This window comes from Pygocentrus nattereri, chromosome 5 (genome assembly GCF_015220715.1).
Source record: "Pygocentrus nattereri isolate fPygNat1 chromosome 5, fPygNat1.pri, whole genome shotgun sequence".
Taxonomy (NCBI): domain Eukaryota; kingdom Metazoa; phylum Chordata; class Actinopteri; order Characiformes; family Serrasalmidae; genus Pygocentrus; species Pygocentrus nattereri.
In genome coordinates this window covers 38,710,646-38,730,226 of record NC_051215.1, presented here as the reverse complement: position 1 = coordinate 38,730,226, position 19,581 = coordinate 38,710,646, and the positions used below count along the sequence as shown (strand labels likewise).

The following is a 19,581-nucleotide window of genomic DNA, read 5'->3' as shown; positions in this document are numbered from 1 at the left end:
ACATTGCCCTCTCCTTGTTATCTGGCACAGAGTTGTGTTGGAGTTTCTAAATGTCACTTTTTGTCTATCTCAATTATGTTTTAGATTGTTTGAGGGATCCTCTCCTCGGAAGATTGAGAAACTCAAAACCCTCCTCTGCTATTTCAGAAGAGTGACTACTTCAAGTAAGCCGGAAATTCAGGAACTTACTTTTTATGTATAGATGTACTTATGTGCACCTAATCACAAGAAGTAACATGGTTTGCTTTGACTTGTTTATTCCTTCACCCTCAGAGCCCACTGGCCTTGTGACGTTTACGAGACAAAGCCTGAACAGTTTTTCTAAATGGGAAAGGTAATTATATTTACTGTCATAATTGAGAAGTTGTACAGTTCAATGCAGGCACATTTTAGTGTTCTGTAATATAAAGCAGCAGTGTTACCTTTTTCAGCATGAGACATTTTATGAACACCTATAATATTTTTTTTGGAAGATAATTCCTTCACACTGCTCTTCGCTTGATAAATGAAGCATGGCACTGTATTGACAGTTAGCCCAATTGCTTCCATGGGCAGTGTAAGTGAGTGAAAGAGAAGGAAGTAAAAATATGCTTGCTTCAGGTTGAACCGTCTGTCTTTTTTGCTGATTAAAAAACTTGCTACTGAAAAGGGTAGCTTGGAACTGCTTAAAAACCTGGGCTGAGCTGCTGTTTATATAATTGAATCAGGGAATTTGTTTATTTATAACATCTCATATTTTTAGATATACCATCACCCTGTAACTACTTACATAGGTGTTAGGAATGTCTTTTTGCATTGTGTAGTTGCTTACCATTTTACTTCTCTCTGTTTTTAGCTCAGCTACCCAGCTCACGCGGCTTCATATAACTTATGAGGGGACTATTGAGGATCAGGGTTATGGAATGCTTCAGGTAAGAGCAGGTCTTCCTCTGGTAAAATGTAGATAAATATGTTATAATAGTTCTGAAGTGCTAATGTTTCTATAGAATGAGAGTTCGCCTGTCTCGAATACCATTTTTTGGGCACACAAAGCTTTGGTAGTAATCAACAGTGAATATTCAAAGCTTTGGCCTGGGATGAGGGGGTGGGGGATTGAGGGCTGAGAAAGTCTGTGAGAAAATTAGAAAATCTGTGTTCGAACTTGTGTTGAAACTGCATTTGTGGATTCTTCTGCTGGAAAATCCGATGCTCACAATGCAGCTATGCTCTGTCTGCCACGCTTACTAGCCTCTCTTAGTGGTGGGCTTGGGGGCAATAGTACAATGCATGCACAAGTTAAACAGCACTTCACAGGAGGATGTCTAATTCATGGTACAAAGGGCATACATTGTGGCCTTATCAAGACTCCAGTACAGCAGGGCATTGTGTGTGTCTGGCAATGAATACATGGTGTCTGTTAGCTGGATGTCAGGCTCTGAGACTGTATATATTTCTGCATTTTATCAGTGCAGTTAAAAAGTATAAATCTGGCACAAGAATCTCCTGACAAAATGTATTATAGTGTTGTCATGCTGAGTTATTTACGTCTTTATTATTATTTTTTTTTGAAGAGAAGAAATGCTGTTTTATGTTCATTTGTATAAGGACTTTTATGTTAAAGAGCCTGAATACAGGTAAAGTGGGTTTCTGGAGTAGAGCAGAGGGCTGTGCTTTTAGCTGTTAGCGCTGAGGTGGCCATGTTTTAGTCACTGTTTTTAAGCAAATTAAAAATAAAGCTGTGTTATGGACCATAATCTCGAGTTATCAAAGTTTCTCTCAAGGAGCCCCAACATTACAATATTTATCAGTTCACCTTTATTGATATCCTACATTTAGCCAAAAGAAAAAAAATCTGAATCCCGAAATGGAAAAAAACATACACCTACCTAAACATGCCTGATACTGATAGCGGTACATAGCCTTTTCTGCTCAAATAGGATGCAGTCATATTAGATTTTATTTTGCTTCATTTTATTCTAGCGTTTTTATTTTATTTTTATTTTTTTATATTTTGTTTTTGCTTTTATTTGTTAAATGAATGTGAAGTATAAAAAGCACTGTGTGGTATGGACCATTCTACAGAATTACCAAACACTGAGTATTAGTCTATAGGCGGAGCCTTATTTGAGCTACTTTTGTTTTCATCTTCTCTTATTTACTCGAGGGCTCATTTAAAAAGTTCATTAACAGTGTTATCTCTTCATCACTGCACTTGCTTTTACCTTTTACTGTGCTATTTAAACCATGCACCTCAACAGCTCAAACAATTACTCGGCGGTCCTATGCACAGTTTGTGTAATTAGCTACAGCCCTAGTAAACTGACACATTTTGAGAATAGATGAATAGCAACTACATCAAGGAACATTTTGCACTACATTTGTTCCTGGAGCACTATTCATCTCTCGTGTCCGGAGTTACGAGACATTGCCTGGTCTTGCAGTGGAACTTGGTGTTGCTCTAGCAGCTGTGTATGAGTGCATTGCTTACTGATGAAGTAAAACATCAAATCAGCTGAAGTGTTTTTCTGGCTGATTGAGACATGGTGGACCCATGGCTTGACCATGGACCTCCCAGTATAGTCTGTGCCCAATCAGAGAGTGTATATGCCGGGAGTACTCTGTCTGCCTCTCTCGCTCTCACCTCTCTTCTATTTGGGCGCATGCTGACAGCTGATGCATACACACATGAGCAACCCTGGGAGGTCCCATGGGTCTGGGGTCCCGCTGGTCGGATTGACGGATGTTTGTGGTGGGAGGGGGGGGGTGACAGGCTGTCAGTGGCATTGAGGAGAGAGGATTCACGTCCCGAGCCCGAGTTGAGTGACCTGATCAGTGAGAACAGCTGGCAGCCTGACATCCTCCCTCCCTCTCTCACTGAAGAGGCTGTGGGCCATTGAGCCTGACCTGACAATCTGCAAAACAGCTTCACACCAGCTCTCTTCTTCTGTTTACTCTGCTTACTCATAGTTGTGGCTGGACATTCTTTACCATTGTTCAGAACATATCTGAAATTTGAGTCCAAACCACAGCCAACCAGAGACTTGAAATTGCTTGGTAGCATCCGCTAAATTCCCTTCAACAATTTGTTACCCTTCCAAGCTATCTAACCTTTCATTATTATAAAATGGAATGGCTGGTGTCAGTGGACTATCGATAAACAAACAAAAACCGTTAAAAAATATTTTCGCTCGACTTTTAACTGTTGAACAGCATTCTGGTGAAGAAGCTGAGTATGTCCTCAGTCACTTGCGTTGCCGCTTCAGAGCTAAGAGGCAGAGACAAAGTGAGATAGCAGTGTAGCTAATGGGTTTACTGGTTTCTGGTCGTTCTAATAATGACCATAAAGCAAAGTAAATTTAATATAAAACATTTAAATAACTAGGAGTCCTCAGTCCTGATTTGAGATTGGTGTCCACTCATATCATTCATGATGGAGCTTGAACTTGGACCACTAAGTTAACAATGAAGTGAATGAAATGTTGTTTATCGTTATGTTATTTTATATACAATTTGTAAGCACAGAAACATAAATGTGTAAGACTGTGTAATAAATTGAAAACTGTAATACTGTGATTATAAATCAACTAAAATGAATGAAAAAATGTAAAAATCTATTGAATTGCAAAATGTAAATAAAATATGAATGTGTTTAAGTGTATTAGTAAGAATGATTATCGTTCAGAAGACCATGTGCTCAAAGCCTGTAAAATGTTCTTTGTGCCAGTCCAGATTGACCTCAGGACTAATGACTCAAGACCTCTCTGCTAGAGCTGTTATTCAGTGCTAAATGAGAGCTTGCGAAGTGTAGTGGTTACAGACTATTTGTCCGTGTACATGCTGCAGGTGGACTTTGCAAACAGGATGGTAGGAGGAGGAGTAACAGGACTGGGGCTGGTCCAGGAGGAGATCCGCTTCCTCATCAACCCAGAGCTTATTGTCTCACGCCTCTTTACTGAAGCTTTGGATCACAACGAGTGCCTTATTATCACAGGTCAGCAAACTCTTAATTCTTACTGCACATATTTTGTTGTTATTACTTTCATTTCTGTATCTTGTTCTCTCCCTCCCCTCTTTTACACGCTCACTCGCTCACAATTCAGTCTGCCCCTCCTTTCCTTCTGTCCTTCCTTCAACTTCTCCATTAGTTTGATTGATTTGATCTGATCAATCATTCGTCTTTTTTCCTAAACTGTCCTTATTTGAAGTGCGAAAATGCTCAAAGTATTCAGATTCAGAGGTCAGTCCTTTCTGAAAGAGAAATGTCCGCCTTTTTAAGTCCTTGATTATTGCTGTCTTGATGTAACTGTTAAGCAGTTTTACATGAGCAGTGTTCTCTTGCAAATACGTTTTTATTTTTGAGATTAATGATTATCATGTTGGAATTATTCAGATGTTTATCCCATACCATTCTTTTGGTCTTATCACTTAAATTACTCTTCTCATATATTGAATTCACCATCTGTCCTTTTTTTCCTTTGTAAGTTATTTGCCATTCCTCACTGAGGCCTATGTATTCATTGGGCCCCATTTATTCCTCCTCCATTCCCCTCCCCAACCAATTTGAACGTAAATCCATTACATTGATTCACTCCAGGCTGCCCTGTTATTCCTCATTTCTTCCCAGCCGAATTGCCTTATTTTTCACCCTCCAACTCACTGTGTTGAGTCAACACACTAAAATCAGCCGCCCTCCTCTATCGTTCCCTCATCCTCTGCTGTGTCCCTGTAGAGATTGCTCGCTGACTGAGCGGCAGGTCTGAAGAGAAGCCCAGGTTTTGAGTTAGTGTCCTGCATCATTCTTATCCCAAACACATCAATCTTTCACTACAGCTTCCTACGGCTTCCGCACCCAGCCAGGTGCCTGTAGGATCCCCTCCTACCACTGCTCCTACAGAGATGTGAGAGAGAGAATGAGAGACACAGAGGGAGAGTGAGAAAGAGGAGGGAGAGAAAGAATGAGAGAGACCATGCCAGCATTCCTCCCAATCAGACACAAAAAAATGATGTCCTAAGGGACTTCTGATCATCGTTAGCATGTAGCACAGCTAGGATCCTGAATCCCATGCACCTCTGCAATCCTGAACAGTGCCTTGTCTATTGGCGAAGTCACTTCTGTAACATGTTTGACCTAGTCTTTGTTAAGTATGTCAGTGGTCTTTCCTCAGTTGTTCACTTAGGATACTTCCTTAATAGGGATGCACTGATTTTGGAATTCTAGGTCAAAGCCGATATCAAATATATTATGTCTGTCTGGATAAACATCATGGAGAAGTGTAGCATTTATTTGTACAGGGGTACAAATGCAGCAAAATGAATAACATGCAGACATTTGCTGCATCACCTATACATTCTGTATGTCATCAAATAACAATTTGAAATATCTGTCAAATCTGAGCATCAATGTGATGCCAATAATTGATTTTTAATAGTAGTTAACTGTTAATACCTGAATTGTTACGGTATTATGGTACATCCCTACTCCTTACTCACAGCAGTAATTTAAATTGGTATTATATTGGTAGAATGTCATACCTGTCAAAAAGCATAATGCTGCTTATGGCATAATACACATTTTAGAAAATCTTTGGACCACAGCCTTTGGTTCCAGACATCAGACAAAACTTCTTTTGGTCTTGGAAAAACCAGGTTATGTCTTTGGTGCAGTTAGGCTTAAGCCTGTTATGCACCAGATTGTCACCCCACCGCACTGCACAATAGGCGTTCATGTTAATAAATGTAGCCTTTCACACGTTTGCGCTTTCTAGCTAGAAACAATACAAGATTCAGTAGAAGTTGTAAATTGTATGGATTTGCAACCCAAATCCATAAACAGGACAGCAGACAACTATATTTTTAATTGCATGAGCAGCATTTAACTAGTATAAACTTCAAGATACTTCTAAAGTCTATTAGACTAATAAGGGTAATAATAGAGGAATCAGTGAATCAAATCGTCTTTAAAATAATTAACAGCAAATAACTAACAACTGTGCTCCAGTGTTATCTGCATGAAGTTATTTTAATTTGTAAATGAAATATACATCTACAAGTCTTGAAGCTAACCATTACTGCATTAAGCAAAAGTGGATAGAAACGTTGGAGTACAGTATGCTTGCTGCTGGTGTAAAATTTCATGCTTTATTTTTACACAAAACTGTAATAATAACCTTTGCTGAACCATATTATTATTGTGTTCTTTTATTAGAGAAAGATTAAGCTTCACTCAATAGAAGTGCTATCACATCATTTGTTCAGAGTTAGGGTTCATCTCAAAATTACTGGAAGAAAAAGTGTTTGTAGTAGTAGTAGTAGTAGTGATTATTTGTAGAAGCATCAGATGATGATAACATATAATTTATTGATAACAATCATGGTAGGAAAGTAATTTTTTTGAAACAGACTCTTAACTGTAAGAGCAAACAAAGCCAATAGTGTGAGTTAAAGCTTAACTTTTGTTGAATAAAAGGTAATGCAAATAAGTCTTTCAGTTCTCAAAAGACTGATAAATTAGTTTGCACTGAGTACACTTGTTTTTTGTATTAGCCATTTCACTTTTATGAAGAAGTCTTTTAAAGATGTCAAGGTGTCCCAAGCAGTTCATGTGTGGAGTATAAAACATTTGACAACTCTTTTGTTAATTAGTCCACCAAGCTCCCTTATGAATGTTCCATATTGTGTGTGCCGCCTACATTAGTCTTCATGATCCTCATGAGATACAATTAATCAGCCCTACTTCATGTAATACCACTAACTCTGGTGATGGAGAGAAAGCTAGAGATTCAAAGTTGTCCAGTTGATTAATCCTTTTACTTGAATGAGCTTTGAAATCATGCCAAGGGGAGAGGATAAATTATATGTGAAGAGAATGTGAAGAGAGAGAGAGAGAAGTTGCATGGTTGGATGCACTCTTCCATGCCCCAGTGTGTGCAGGCGTGTGAAGAGGCTGGGCGCTAGTATAAGGGGTTTTTGCCCATTGCTGCACCTGCAAAGCCAGCTATTCCTCATCCTCCCATGTCCTCTCCCACTCACAAACCTTCTAGCTGAAGAACTGGTTGCAAGGCATTCTTTTGTTTTGCCCTGTCATGGCACTAGTCTCTCTCTCACACACACACACACACACACACACACACACACACACACACACACACACACACACACATACACATATATATATATATATATATATATATATATATATATATATATATATATATATATATATATATATATATATATATATATATATTCCAATATTCATTGGAATTAGGGTTTTTTATATATATATATATATATATATATATATATATATATATATATATATATATATATATATATATAAAAACCCTAATTCCAATGGAGTTGGGACGTTGTGTAAAACATAAATAAAAACAGAATACGATGACTTGCAAATCCCTTTCAACCTATATTCAATTGAATACACTACAAATATTTATTGTTCAAACAGATAAACTTTATTGTTTTTTGCAAATATTCACTCATTTTAAGTTTGATGCCTGCAACACGTTCCAAAGAAGTTGGGACAGGGGCAACAAAAGACTGGGAAAGTTGAGGAATGCTCAAAAAACACCTGTTTGGAACATTCCACAGGTGAACAGGTTAATTGTAAACAGGTGAGTGTCTTGATTGGGTATAAAGGGAGCATCCCTGAAAGGCTCAGTTGTTCACAAGCAAGGATGTGAACAACTGCGTCAGCGAATAGTCCAACAGTTTAAGAACAACGTTTCTCAACGTCCAACTGCAAGACATTTAAGGATTTTATTATCTACAGTCCATAATATCGTCAAAAGATTCAGAGAATCTGGAGAAATCTCTGCAAGTAAGTGGCAAGGCAGAAAACTAACGTTGAATGCCCATGACCTTCGATCCCTCAAGTGGCACTGCATTAAAAACTGACATCATTCTGTAGCGGATATTACCACATGGGCTCAGGAACACTTCAGAAACCCACTGTCTGTGAACACAGTTCGTCACTCCATCTACAAGTGCAAGTTAAAACTCTGCTATGCAAAGCGAAAGCCAGATATCAACAACACCCAGAAACGCCGCCGGCTTCTCTGGGCCCCAACTCATCTGAGATGGATTGACGCAAAGTGGAAAAGTGTCCTGTGGTCTGACGAGTCCACATTTCAACAGTGAATATTTGCAAAAAACAAAAGTTTATCTGTTTGAACATTAAATATCTTGTTTTTGTAGTGTATTCAATTGAATATAGGTTGAAAAGGATTTGCAAATCGTCATATTCTCTTTTTATTTGTTTTACACAACGTCCCAGCTTCATTGGAACTGGGGTGTGTCTCTCTCTCTCTCTCTCTCTCTCTCTCTCTCTCTCTCTCTCTCACTCACTCACTCACTCACTCACTCACTCACTCACTCACTCACTCACTCACTCACTCACTCACTCACTCACTCACTCACTCACTCACTCACTCACTCACTCACTCACTCACACTCTCTCTCTCTCTCTCTCTCTCTCTCTCTCTCTCTCTCTCTCTCTCTCTCTCACTCTCACTCTCACTCTCACTCTCTCACACTCTCTCTCTCTCACTCACTCACTCACTCACTCACTCTCCCTTCTCTCTCTCACTCTCCCCTCTCTTCCCTCTTCCCATCTGTTCCCTCACCATCTTGATACTTATCTACATTACTAGCAGGCAAGATTGAAGGCTAGCCCTGCTCCCCTAATGGACCCCGCCATTTCATCACAGCCATTAGAACAAACAAAATATTCATTGTGGTATGCTTTTTTAAGGCAGGTCACCACTGTGATGATTTTACAGCAAATCACATTCCACAAGCGATGCGTCATGACGCAGGTTCCTTAATGCACTCTTAGTGCGTCACTGGAACTGGCCACAAAGCCTGAGTGCTTGGAGAACAGTGCAAGTAATCTTGTGATTGCTCTTTGTCTGGGTGCCATTGGGGCTGGTTATGACCGCAAATTGAATGAAGGTGAAGAATGCTGATTCAGCTGTTGGATCCAGAAGGTTGACATTGCTGTAGGGAGTCGTGGCTTGAGAAGCCATTCACATCACTCTCTGGAGCTGTGCCTGTTCAGATATTTTATTTATTTATTTATATTTATTAGTGTATTGCTTTTTTAAGTCACAAAGTCCAACTGCAGTAACTTTAGGCAAACTATAGAACACAATATAAGGGATGTGGAAATGTGCAATGATAAAATTGTCTATTTTTCATGCACACATGTCATGCTGATGCTAATGCTGATACATAAACATGGAACATGGATTAACATTATGGAGAAAAAAATTTCTGTAGTGTTACAAATACAGTAAAAAAAATAATAATAAAATATAGACCCTTTAGAACTGCAACCCAGCATCAGTAACCCTAAACCAGCAGTGCTCAGACTGGGAGCCATGAGCACCTGGAGGGCCATGGGGGGGGCTTTAGAAAAATTTCAGGAGTTGTATCTCTACTTAGTAAGTTTTAATTTAGTAAGAGTATTAGTTTCACTTCAGCCATATCTAAGAATGTGGTACTTGTTTTAAAATGGCAGATGTTATTAAACGCTATTAAAATTAAATGCATGCCGATCACAATTCTCACAATTCACAGCTGCAAAACACCCACCAAACAAGTTATCTTTAATGTCATAGTACAGGGCAATGTCTGCATGAGCAGATCAGCAATAACTAGCGAAATGGACATGGTTTCTGGTACGGGATGGTCCTCATTATTTAAGATATATAATAATTTTGGCTGAGGAGGTACAGTGACCTTGAGTGTCCACAAATGGAGCCTTGGTTTCAGAACTACTGGCTTAAATTGTCTGCTCTTTTGGAGTACACCATCTGTGTTATTTAATATTGGCTTGAAATACCAGTCAAATCTAATCTGTCCAATACTATATATTTTTCAAACAACTATCTGCCAATACCAATATAATTCCAGTATCATGCATTAGCAGAAAGTATCCTTACATAGTTTGTGGTGTGGTGTTTCAAAGCATTTGTATATTTATATATTATGTCAAGACTTAGTAAGATCTGAGAATTCTGTTGTACTTAACAGGATCTGACAATTCTGTTCTACAGATGGTAGGATCACATTGATTTAGTTGTCTGGTAACTAGACTTTATTTGGGTTTGATAAGCAGCTGCAGACACTAATGAGTGGTAATGAAAGACATGCTCTTGGGCTGTCTAGCCTGGAGCTCCTCAGAGACTACAGCACACACAAAGCGACTGACCTATCCTTATCTAGGAACATCTGCTCCTGCAGAACCACTCAAAAGATTTTGATGATGGCAAAACCAAAGGGAATTCAAAACTGCAGCCTACTCCTCAGCTGTCTGATATTAGTCCCTTTTTCTTCCTTCTCCTCTGTCAAGCATTCATACTTCTTGTTTGAGTTCAGCCTGGCAGGTTGTATGGCTACACTAGAAAAGTTGGGTACGTAGTAGGTGATTTCTGTGCCAGCATGTTATTTTAATCTTGAGTGCCCAGCTATGGTGGTGGAGAGGTTAAAAGGTTTTTAGTCATGACCCATGCTGATTGCTTTCTTTTGATATAAATGTCTTGTATAGTTAGTTAATCCACTCCATGCTATTTAGCCTGTATGGAGAAAAGTAATCTTCATATTTTCCATTCTTTTTTTTGTGTTTATTTTCTTTCATTCATTTTGTTTTTTGTTTGCAGGCACGGAGCAATACAGTAAATACTCCGGTTATGCAGAGAGCTACAAATGGAAGGACAACCACAAAGATGAGACGCCAAGGTAAAAGAAAAAAGGAAAAATTAAGCTTTCTGTACATTTTACACATTTTAATTTTATTTAATAATACCTTATAAAATGCAAAAGTATAAGCATTACCACTATAGTCTGTGTAGTAAATTGAAAATTTTAAACAAAGTAACTGCTGTAGCAAATGCCTCATTTTTTAGAATATCTTCTGTGTGTTTAATACCTAATGTGGAATTGCAATACACTGTTACAATGAATCTCACCTTTATGTGAAAATCAGTATAAATATTCATGTATGTGGGGTATACAGTCAAAATGACCAACAGAATGATATTTCACTTGTGGACCATGGAATTGACTAACATCTGATGTGATGCAGGTTTTTAGACATAAGTGTACTGTCAAAGTGACTTAATCAAGGTTAGCTCTGATAAAGACATGGTGTTGGGAGTTTTAAAGACCACTGAATTTAATTCAATTGTGTTTGATCTATGACAAGTCTTGCTTAGAAAATTAGTGTTATTTATTTTGGCTGTAGTGTTTCTACACAGCAAGTTTGTTACCAACTAAATTATATTATAGAACTGCTTTTGCTGTGTTGGCTATCAATGTTCTCTCCTATTCAGGGATGAGTGGCAGCGAAGGTGTACAGAGATCGTGGCCCTGGATGCGCTAAAGTACAGGCACTTCATGGAGCAGTTCCATCCTGACAAAATCACTAGGGAACTTAACAAGGTCACTAGAGTACTGTGTTATAAAGATATTTTTGTTATTAGTTTAATATTGGAGCTTGTAAACATTTCTTATTCTGCACTGTTTATAAGCAGTTGCTTGATGTATGTTAAGTCATTTTTTCCATTTCACTGTTTCCAACGACATGTCCTATGTCATAGAGAATTGGATTGGCTTTCCTGAATAAATTGCAGTTGCTCACACATATACCATTAAAGGAACAGTGAGATCAGTATATGAAATCTATCCTGCAATACATCTGTTTTAAACATACTTACTTGCCTCATTATTGTCTAGAGAGTTTTTTTGGTCTGAATATTTAAAAAAAAAAAAAAAAAAAAAAACCTTTTGACTCTTTTGAGCTTTTGGGCTACTTTATATATACAGTATCTCACAAAAATGACTACACTCCTTACATTTCTGCAAATATTTTATTCTATCTTTTCATGGGACAAAACTATAGAAATGAAACTTGGATATAACTTAAAATAGTCAGTGAACAGCTTGTAGAGCAGTGTAGATTTACTGTCCTCTGAAAACACAACACACTGCCATTAATGTCTAAATAGCTGGCACCTCAGTGAACATGTCCAAATTGTGCCCAATTGTGTTGTTGTCCCTCCCTTGGTGTCATGTGACTCGTTAGAGGTGTAAATGGGCAGCAGGACTGTTCAATTTGGTGTTTTGACTGTAATTCACTCATACTGGCCACTGGATATTCAACATGGCACCTCATGTCGAAGAACTCTCTGAGAATGTGAGAAAAAGAATTGTTGCTATCCACGAAGATAGCCTAGGCTATATGAAGATTGCTAACACCTTGAAACAGCTATAGCACAGCGGCCAAGGTCATGCAGCAGTTTTCCTCGCCACGGTTGACCAAAGAAGTTGAATCCACGTGTTCAGCATCATATCCAGAAGTTGGCTTCAAAAAATAGACACAAGTGCTGCCAGCATTGCTGCAGAGGTTGAAGAAGCAGGAGGTCAGCCTGTCAGTGCTCAGACCATACGCTGCGCAATGCATCAACTTGGCCTACATGGCCATCGTCCCAGACAGAAGCCTCTTATGAAGCTGATGCACAAGAAAGCCCGCAAACAGTTTGCTGAGGACAAGCAGTCCAAGAACATGGATAACTGGAGCCATGCCCCGTTGACCAAGATAAATTGTTTGGGTCAGATGGTGTCCAGCATGTGTGGTGATGCCTTGGTGAGGAGTACCAAGACAACTGTCTCTTGCCTACGGTCAAGCATGGTGGTGGTAGCATTATGGTCTGGAGCTGCATGAGTGCTGCTGGCACTGGGGAGCTGTGGTTCATTAAGGGAAACATGAATTCCAACATGTACTGTGACATTCTGAAGCATGATCCCTCCTTTCGGAAACTGTGCCGCATGGCTGTTTTCCATCAAGACAACGACCCCAAACACACCTCCAAGATGACAACTGCCTTGCTGGTAAAGGTAAAGGTGATGGGTTTATGTCTCCAGACCAAACCCAACTGAGTACCTGTGTGGCATCCTCAAGCAGAAGGAGGAAAAGCACAAGGTGTCTAACATCCACTGGCTCTGTGGTTCATCATGGAGGAGTGGAAGAGGATTCCAGTAGCAACCTGTGCAGCTCTGGTGAATTCCATGCCCAAGAGAGTTAAGGCAGTGCTAGTAGTAATGGTGGTCACACAAAATATTGACACCTTTGAGCACAATTTGGACATGTTCACTGTGAGGTGTACTCACTTGTGTTGCCAGCTATGTAGACATTAATGGTTGTGTGTTACTTTCAGAGACAAGCTGTACATGACAACTTTGTTATATTTTCTCACAATATAAAGGACAGCTGGTATTGGAGTGGAGATGCATGGTTTTCACTGGACAGTAGCTTAAAATTTACCACTATCCATTTAGCTTATTAGTAGTTCTTCAGAGTATTATTTGTTGGATGTCCCAGGTATTCAGTTGAAAGTGTGCACATTCATAAATATACTTAATCACGAAGTTTAATTGAATTAGGTTTGAAAAACCCCAATATAAAATGCTAGCAGAATAAAACATGAATGGCCATGTGTCCATTGCTGCCAGTACCCCCATGCTATTGTAGCTGCTATTACAATGTGGATGTAATGCTACATAAACTGGCAACACATTAAATGCTAGTTTTACACTAGAACATCACTTCAATTCAGTCTTTCTTATTGGCACTGCATGTTTTTATGTGTGTTTATCATCCAGGGATGTGTCCCCTTTGTCACGTACCCATGGTTACCCTCCCATAGGGAAGCTGCTGCTTACTCTTGCTCTGTGTGAATGATTCTTTTTCCCAGGCGTACTGTGGGTTTGTGCGGCATGGTGTCAACAGCCAGTACCTTTCAGCAATTGCTACAGGAAACTGGGGATGTGGTGCATTTGGGGGAGACACACGACTTAAAGGTAGAGCAGCTGAAAAGCTCATAGCATGCTGGAAAAATGAAAATGAAACATCTGCTGGTTTTTATGTTGAACTTAAGCAGTTAAAGAGGAATGAATAAAAAATCCACCTGTTGTTTTATGTTAGATCATTTCACCAGTGAATAAGGAGTGATGCAAGTATGACTGAAAGCCCATTAACAGCACCTTTAGAGTTGCCTCTTGTGGCTGCTTGGCTCTGATCAGCTTGTAAAGCTGTGTTAAGTACTTATTAAGGTCTTTTTATTCGTGTTGTCCTATCTCAGTATGTCACTATTTAGTTACAGTCTGTTAGGTAATTTCATTGACAAATGAAAACATAAACAAATTAGAAGCTGAGTTCCCAATAAATACTCACCACACTATTGCTAATGACTGTATTATAGTAAATGACTCTGTATTCAGAATTTTGGAGAGGCTCTTCTTGTATAGAAGGCGCCTTGCTGAAATATTTCTACCAGGCCTGATTGCCTGATGTGTTGTAGGTAGTTACTGAGGGGGAGGAGGCTTGAGACTGAGAGAGGGGCTTTCTTGGGTGTGTTTATAGTCTCATTGCTCTACCTTGCTCCTACTCATTTATTTTTTATTTTTTTCTTCTACTCCCCCTTTAATGCTCAGCATGCTTCAACAGTGATTTAGAGATTGCACAAGTATTGCATATGTTTATGTTTACTATTTAAAAAACCAGATTGATTGTCTACGCTTGTACATGAATCCAGTCTTTGTGGATAAGACAACTTTTTCATCTTGGGCATCCTGGACTATCACATCTGTAAGACATCCAATTCACAATTCTTAGCTTTAGTTTGTGCTGTATGTACAGCCATTTTCATACATTTTGTGGTAGTGATAAGGTTTTTTTTTTGCCATTTATGGCTTTATTTCTATGATGGGGGAGGTGAATTTACAGATTGCACATTGTAAGTAGCAGCTCTCATTAGAGCATTATTCATTAATCAATGAGCTGTATCCAGCCTCTTAAAATATTTAAAGGTTCCTTGGACTGCTTGATGTCGTTTGACTAAGATTGAATCCCTTAATAAGGAATGTTGGCCATTGTTTACCTTTTTTAAAAAATTGGAGCGTTCAGTCATATTTACAACAGCTAGGAGTAGTAGAAAATAAAAAAATCAGTCTTTTATTATCTCCTACAGTATACAATAATTTGCTTAATAATTTGCTTGTGTGATTTATCCTTAACAAAAAAAATCTTGTAAATAATAAACATTGTCAGATTAAGCAGTTACATATGAAAATTCATCCAGTGCACACATTAGTACCATGTGTTTTTGTATTTACAGCCCTGCTGCAGATAATGGCAGCGGCGGAGGCAGGCAGAGATGTGGCCTACTTCACATTTGGTGATGCTGAGCTCATGAGGGATGTCCATGATCTGCACACCTTCCTTACGGATAGACACATCACTGTTGGTAAGGATGCTCTCCCATTTTGGTAATTTTGGGACAGACTGGGTTGCCTGTAGTCCCCTTTTCCCACTACAGTTAAACCAGGACAGCTTTCCAAATCTACGACTTTGGTTTCTCCTTGATCAAAACTTGCAAGCCTTCAGTGTTCTTTGCTCATTTTCACATTCAAAGAATTTGCCAAGCCTTCTTAAAAGATCTCACTCTCTCACACTCTTCCTTTTCTTAATAGTAGAGTATAGAGTACATAGGAACACATTACCATTTTCTAGGTTCTAGGGATCTAGGTTAGATTGCTTCAATCTTACAACAACCTATGAATATTTTCCATATTATGTGATTGAATATTATATTGCAGTTGCTTTGCTGCTTATTTTCAGCACAAGTAGTTCAAGAACTAAACCCAGAAATGTGTAAGTGGGGATACAAAGTTGCTACGTGGTATGGGAGCAGAGAAAAGCCTATAGGCTAATATCAATGGTAGGAAGGCTCTTTCATAGCATTCCAATAGAAATGATCAATGCATAAATATCCATTCATCCTATTTTATGTAACTAGATGTGTCAGTTTGTGTTGTACAGCTACTCTTTCAACAGTTTTTCTCCCCTCTGTGACATTTATTGAAGACTTTTTGAAAAGCCCTCTTTAGTAGCGGTAGAGCAGTCCAAGTTGAATGAGGTCTGAGTTTTGTTACAATACTGTGCCACAATTAAGCGCAGAGAACACATTGTACAAACAGTGCAAATCGCACGTCAGTCGACATGGCTTCTATCTTCTATATATTCTTCTACATTGGAAAATCATTTTGATTTTCTTTGGTTGTTAATGTTTCTTAGTAAAAGTGATGGGATATCCCAGAATAATAAGCCACTTGTAACCTACAAAAATAGGTTTACTTAAGCATCTAAATGGTTTTAATTAAAAAGAAAAATCTATATGTATTTTCTAAATTGGAGGCTTTACTGTGCTGTCATTCATCACTGGTTCCTGACGTGTATGATGTCACGTTAATAGTTTGTCTTATTTCTCCAGTTAACTCCCACTCTCTCTTCTTTCTTCTAGGCACTTTATATGGTCTCCTGAAGCAGTACTTTAATGTGGTGTGCAAGAACAGCCACAGTCAGAGGCCTGATGTCAGTCTTTATGGCTTCATCTATGAACAGATCAGCTCAGATCCTCTTCCAGAGCCCAGCCCTGGACCCAGCAGCAGCAGCCACCTGTCCACTGCAGTCTCCTCTTGTTCCTCAGACTGCCATTAATGCTGGCCTGTCACAGACTCGCACACCTCCTTGACTTTTTCAATTCCTCAGTGCTTTTTTTCTTCTTTAGAAAGAGATATTTTAGGTGATTTTCTGAGGTGTGATGTGTGAAAGTACTGTATGCCTTTTTTCAGCTGGTGGGTATATGTCTCAAGTCACAGTACATTATATATGTGGCTTGAGAATATAGCAATAGTAATCCTGGTTGCTGGTTATTTGCTTTTCCCCTTACACCGGAGAGACACTTGTGACCAAAGTTACTGCATGGTCTCAAAATGTTTTGTTTAAGATTGGCTGACCAAGGCACATTAGTCTTGATTGTTAGACTGTTAGCAGGGCACTTATACAGACTCAGTACACTATGTAGAACTGTGTGACACTATATGCATGAAATCTCTTTAAATGGACCCAGATTTTGCTTATCACACTTGATTTATAAAAATTGTATTAAACAAAAGTCAAGATGTCTTTTTTTTTTTTGCCATATTGAGATCAGAAAAATATTACTGAGTTTTCAAATGTGCAAACTTTCCACATTAAAGGAAACTGTGCAAACAGATGTTTTTTTTCTTTTCCTTATTATATCCTTATTATATCGTCAAGCTAAAGGTACTGTTGCCATACTGAGTTTTGGACAAGTTTATCATCTCAGCATGTAATTTTTTTAGCAATTTATTATGCTTATGTTGTAATTTCTACAGTGTAATTTTCCTTTTTTTGGATTGATTATTCTTTTTTTATTTGATTTTTAAGGGTAATGTTCTGTTGTACACTTTATTTTATTAATAATTAAACGGCTAACTAAACTTTTCAGCTGTTTTTTTTTTCTTTTTTTTTCCCCATTTTACAATTAAAAGTGTGACTGCCTGTGTGTTATTTCATATAAGCTTGACATCAAATTGAACTGGAAGTTATATCAGCTATATTTGATAAACCTGCAAAAATATTCTGAATGATTTGTGTTTGTTTGCAGTGTTAACCAGGATTTACTCAGCCTTTAGACACATCTGATGTATGATGGCCTGTCAAACAAGGCAGCATAGGCTTATTTACAGCATAGCCAGGTAATCAGTAAGGAGACTAATAGCGTTTAGTTGGAACATTGTTTTCCCTTTATGGAATGTTCAGTTAATTATTCATACTCTGTTATTACATATCAATATAATCATGGTGAAATATTGTGCACAGTCTTTGCCGTGGCTTTTGTTTGTAATTGTGAGGTTTAACTGGTTGTTGAGATGGCAAGCAGAGCTTGTGTGTTTCATAAGGGAAGCACCAATGACTATTTGACATGGCTCATTTATCACTGCTAGGAGTAGGTGGGTAGGCAGGAGCAGATGCATTACCATGTGCTCTACACATTACCCATGAGTCAGACCCTTAAATTGTGGCCCGTTACTCATAACTGCTGCTTTTTTGACCTCCTTAAGCAGATTAGTTATCTGCCCTCATCATCATGGCCTCCATCTTGCTTCTAATTGGACATAACTAGCTGTGGACTGTTTAGTAATTGGGAGCTCAAAATTCTGCTACAAGCAGCAGATTTCTTTGCAGCTAGCCTTTTTTCCCTGCAAACATTTAGAAACAGATGCTTTTCCATCTTTGTGAATGCACAGTATTGATGCCATCAGAGGGTCAAACTGTAATTGGAATTTAAATGTCAGAGAAATACATTAAGAAAGTTGTACCTGTTCCGTGCAAAAAAGGTGGTACAGAGAATAAGAACTTTACTGTTTGCATTACAGTTTTAAAGTGATTATGGTGGTAATTTCACAAAGCTTTGTACTGGGCAGTGCCAGCGGGGCATTTTAAAATGAATGCTTTTAATAAGATGCCAGAAATGGAAGCCTCCTAACTCCATCTTTGTCAAGAGCTGGAGTTGTAGCGACAAAATGGCATTTTCATTCATAATTGCCTGACCTTGCCTGCTTGCCCTTTTTTTCCCTTCAGATCTTGGGTGTATTGATTGAAAGCTTTGTTTTTTTTTTCTTTTCTTTTTTTTTGCAGTAAGCGCAACAAGACCTACGTTATGTCAATGGTTCCCAACCCAGGTCCTGGAGTACAGAAGTCCAGAGAGGCTGTAAGGTAGTTATAATTTTCTGAACTGTAATCGTGATTATGACAACTGTCTTGTGATCGGCACATAAAAATTCCTTTTTTCGAGACCACAACTGATTTTTCTTGTGATCTGGATAAAACAACTTTTATCTTGTTAGCACGAGATAATTAAGTCAAGATCTCAATACTACAGTCCAGTAAATAAGTACCTCTTGGCCTCTTTGGTCTTCTGTATGGAGTAGCCCTACCCTGCATTTTCTTTTTCTTTTTTCCTCCTTTTTTAATAGTGCTGTCCCTGCTCTAACAGACCCTCAGGAGGGGCTTTTTAACTAGTTGATTAATTGGACCTTGTATGTTGGATCAGGGGAAAACCAAGGCAGGAGCACTCTATAACCAGAACCACTTAATTATAGCTTTGCAGTTCATTATGGCATTGTAAAATGCATATAAATAGGAACCCCTTAAAAATCCAATTTACTGTCTATGAACAGCTCATTTCTACACCTACTTACCATAAAATGCTTACCTTTCCAGCCCTAATCGAGTTATGAATGAGCGTTCTCAATAAAAGCCATGGGAACAGGAGCCCACTCTCTGAGGCAAGTCCATACATTACTTCTTCACACAAATTCAATTAGCAAATTATAGTTTGAGGTAAAATGAAGCAATTCATGTCATCTTTACACAATCTATCCTTCCATCGACCTAGAGTTAATTAGCCTGTCGTGTTTTATAGCCAGGGCTCTTGAATGGAATGATCTTACATGTAGAAGAAATCAATCTGATTCTGCCTTCAGAAACGACATTAGGTTTCACATCAGTTTTTTTTGTAACGGCTGTCTAATCATTTTCTGTATGCTTAGCTCCTCCAGCTGCAGCGTGATCAGATGCAGGCTAAGCTCTGTCAACACCAGCCTGCTAGAGTTACACTGAGCTGGCTACCTGGTCCCTCCCATCAACCCGTGTTA

At 38.6% G+C, this 19,581-nt stretch overlaps 1 protein-coding gene across 2 annotated transcripts in view; it reads left to right on the top strand.

Annotated features, from left to right (window-relative positions):
* parga (poly (ADP-ribose) glycohydrolase a) overlaps positions 1 to 17,112 on the top strand; it is a 35,113-nt gene extending 18,001 nt beyond the window's left edge. For both annotated transcript variants that reach the window (XM_017723218.2, XM_017723210.2), the window contains exons 10-18: positions 85 to 164; positions 274 to 334; positions 836 to 911; positions 3,823 to 3,970; positions 10,659 to 10,737; positions 11,331 to 11,439; positions 13,752 to 13,857; positions 15,174 to 15,302; positions 16,359 to 17,112. In XM_017723218.2, the coding sequence (XP_017578707.1) occupies positions 85 to 164; positions 274 to 334; positions 836 to 911; positions 3,823 to 3,970; positions 10,659 to 10,737; positions 11,331 to 11,439; positions 13,752 to 13,857; positions 15,174 to 15,302; positions 16,359 to 16,555 (985 nt within the window). In that variant the 3' untranslated portion in view covers positions 16,556 to 17,112. The remainder of the gene's footprint in view (positions 1 to 84; positions 165 to 273; positions 335 to 835; positions 912 to 3,822; positions 3,971 to 10,658; positions 10,738 to 11,330; positions 11,440 to 13,751; positions 13,858 to 15,173; positions 15,303 to 16,358) is intronic.
* The last annotated feature ends 2,469 nt before the right edge of the window (positions 17,113 to 19,581 follow it).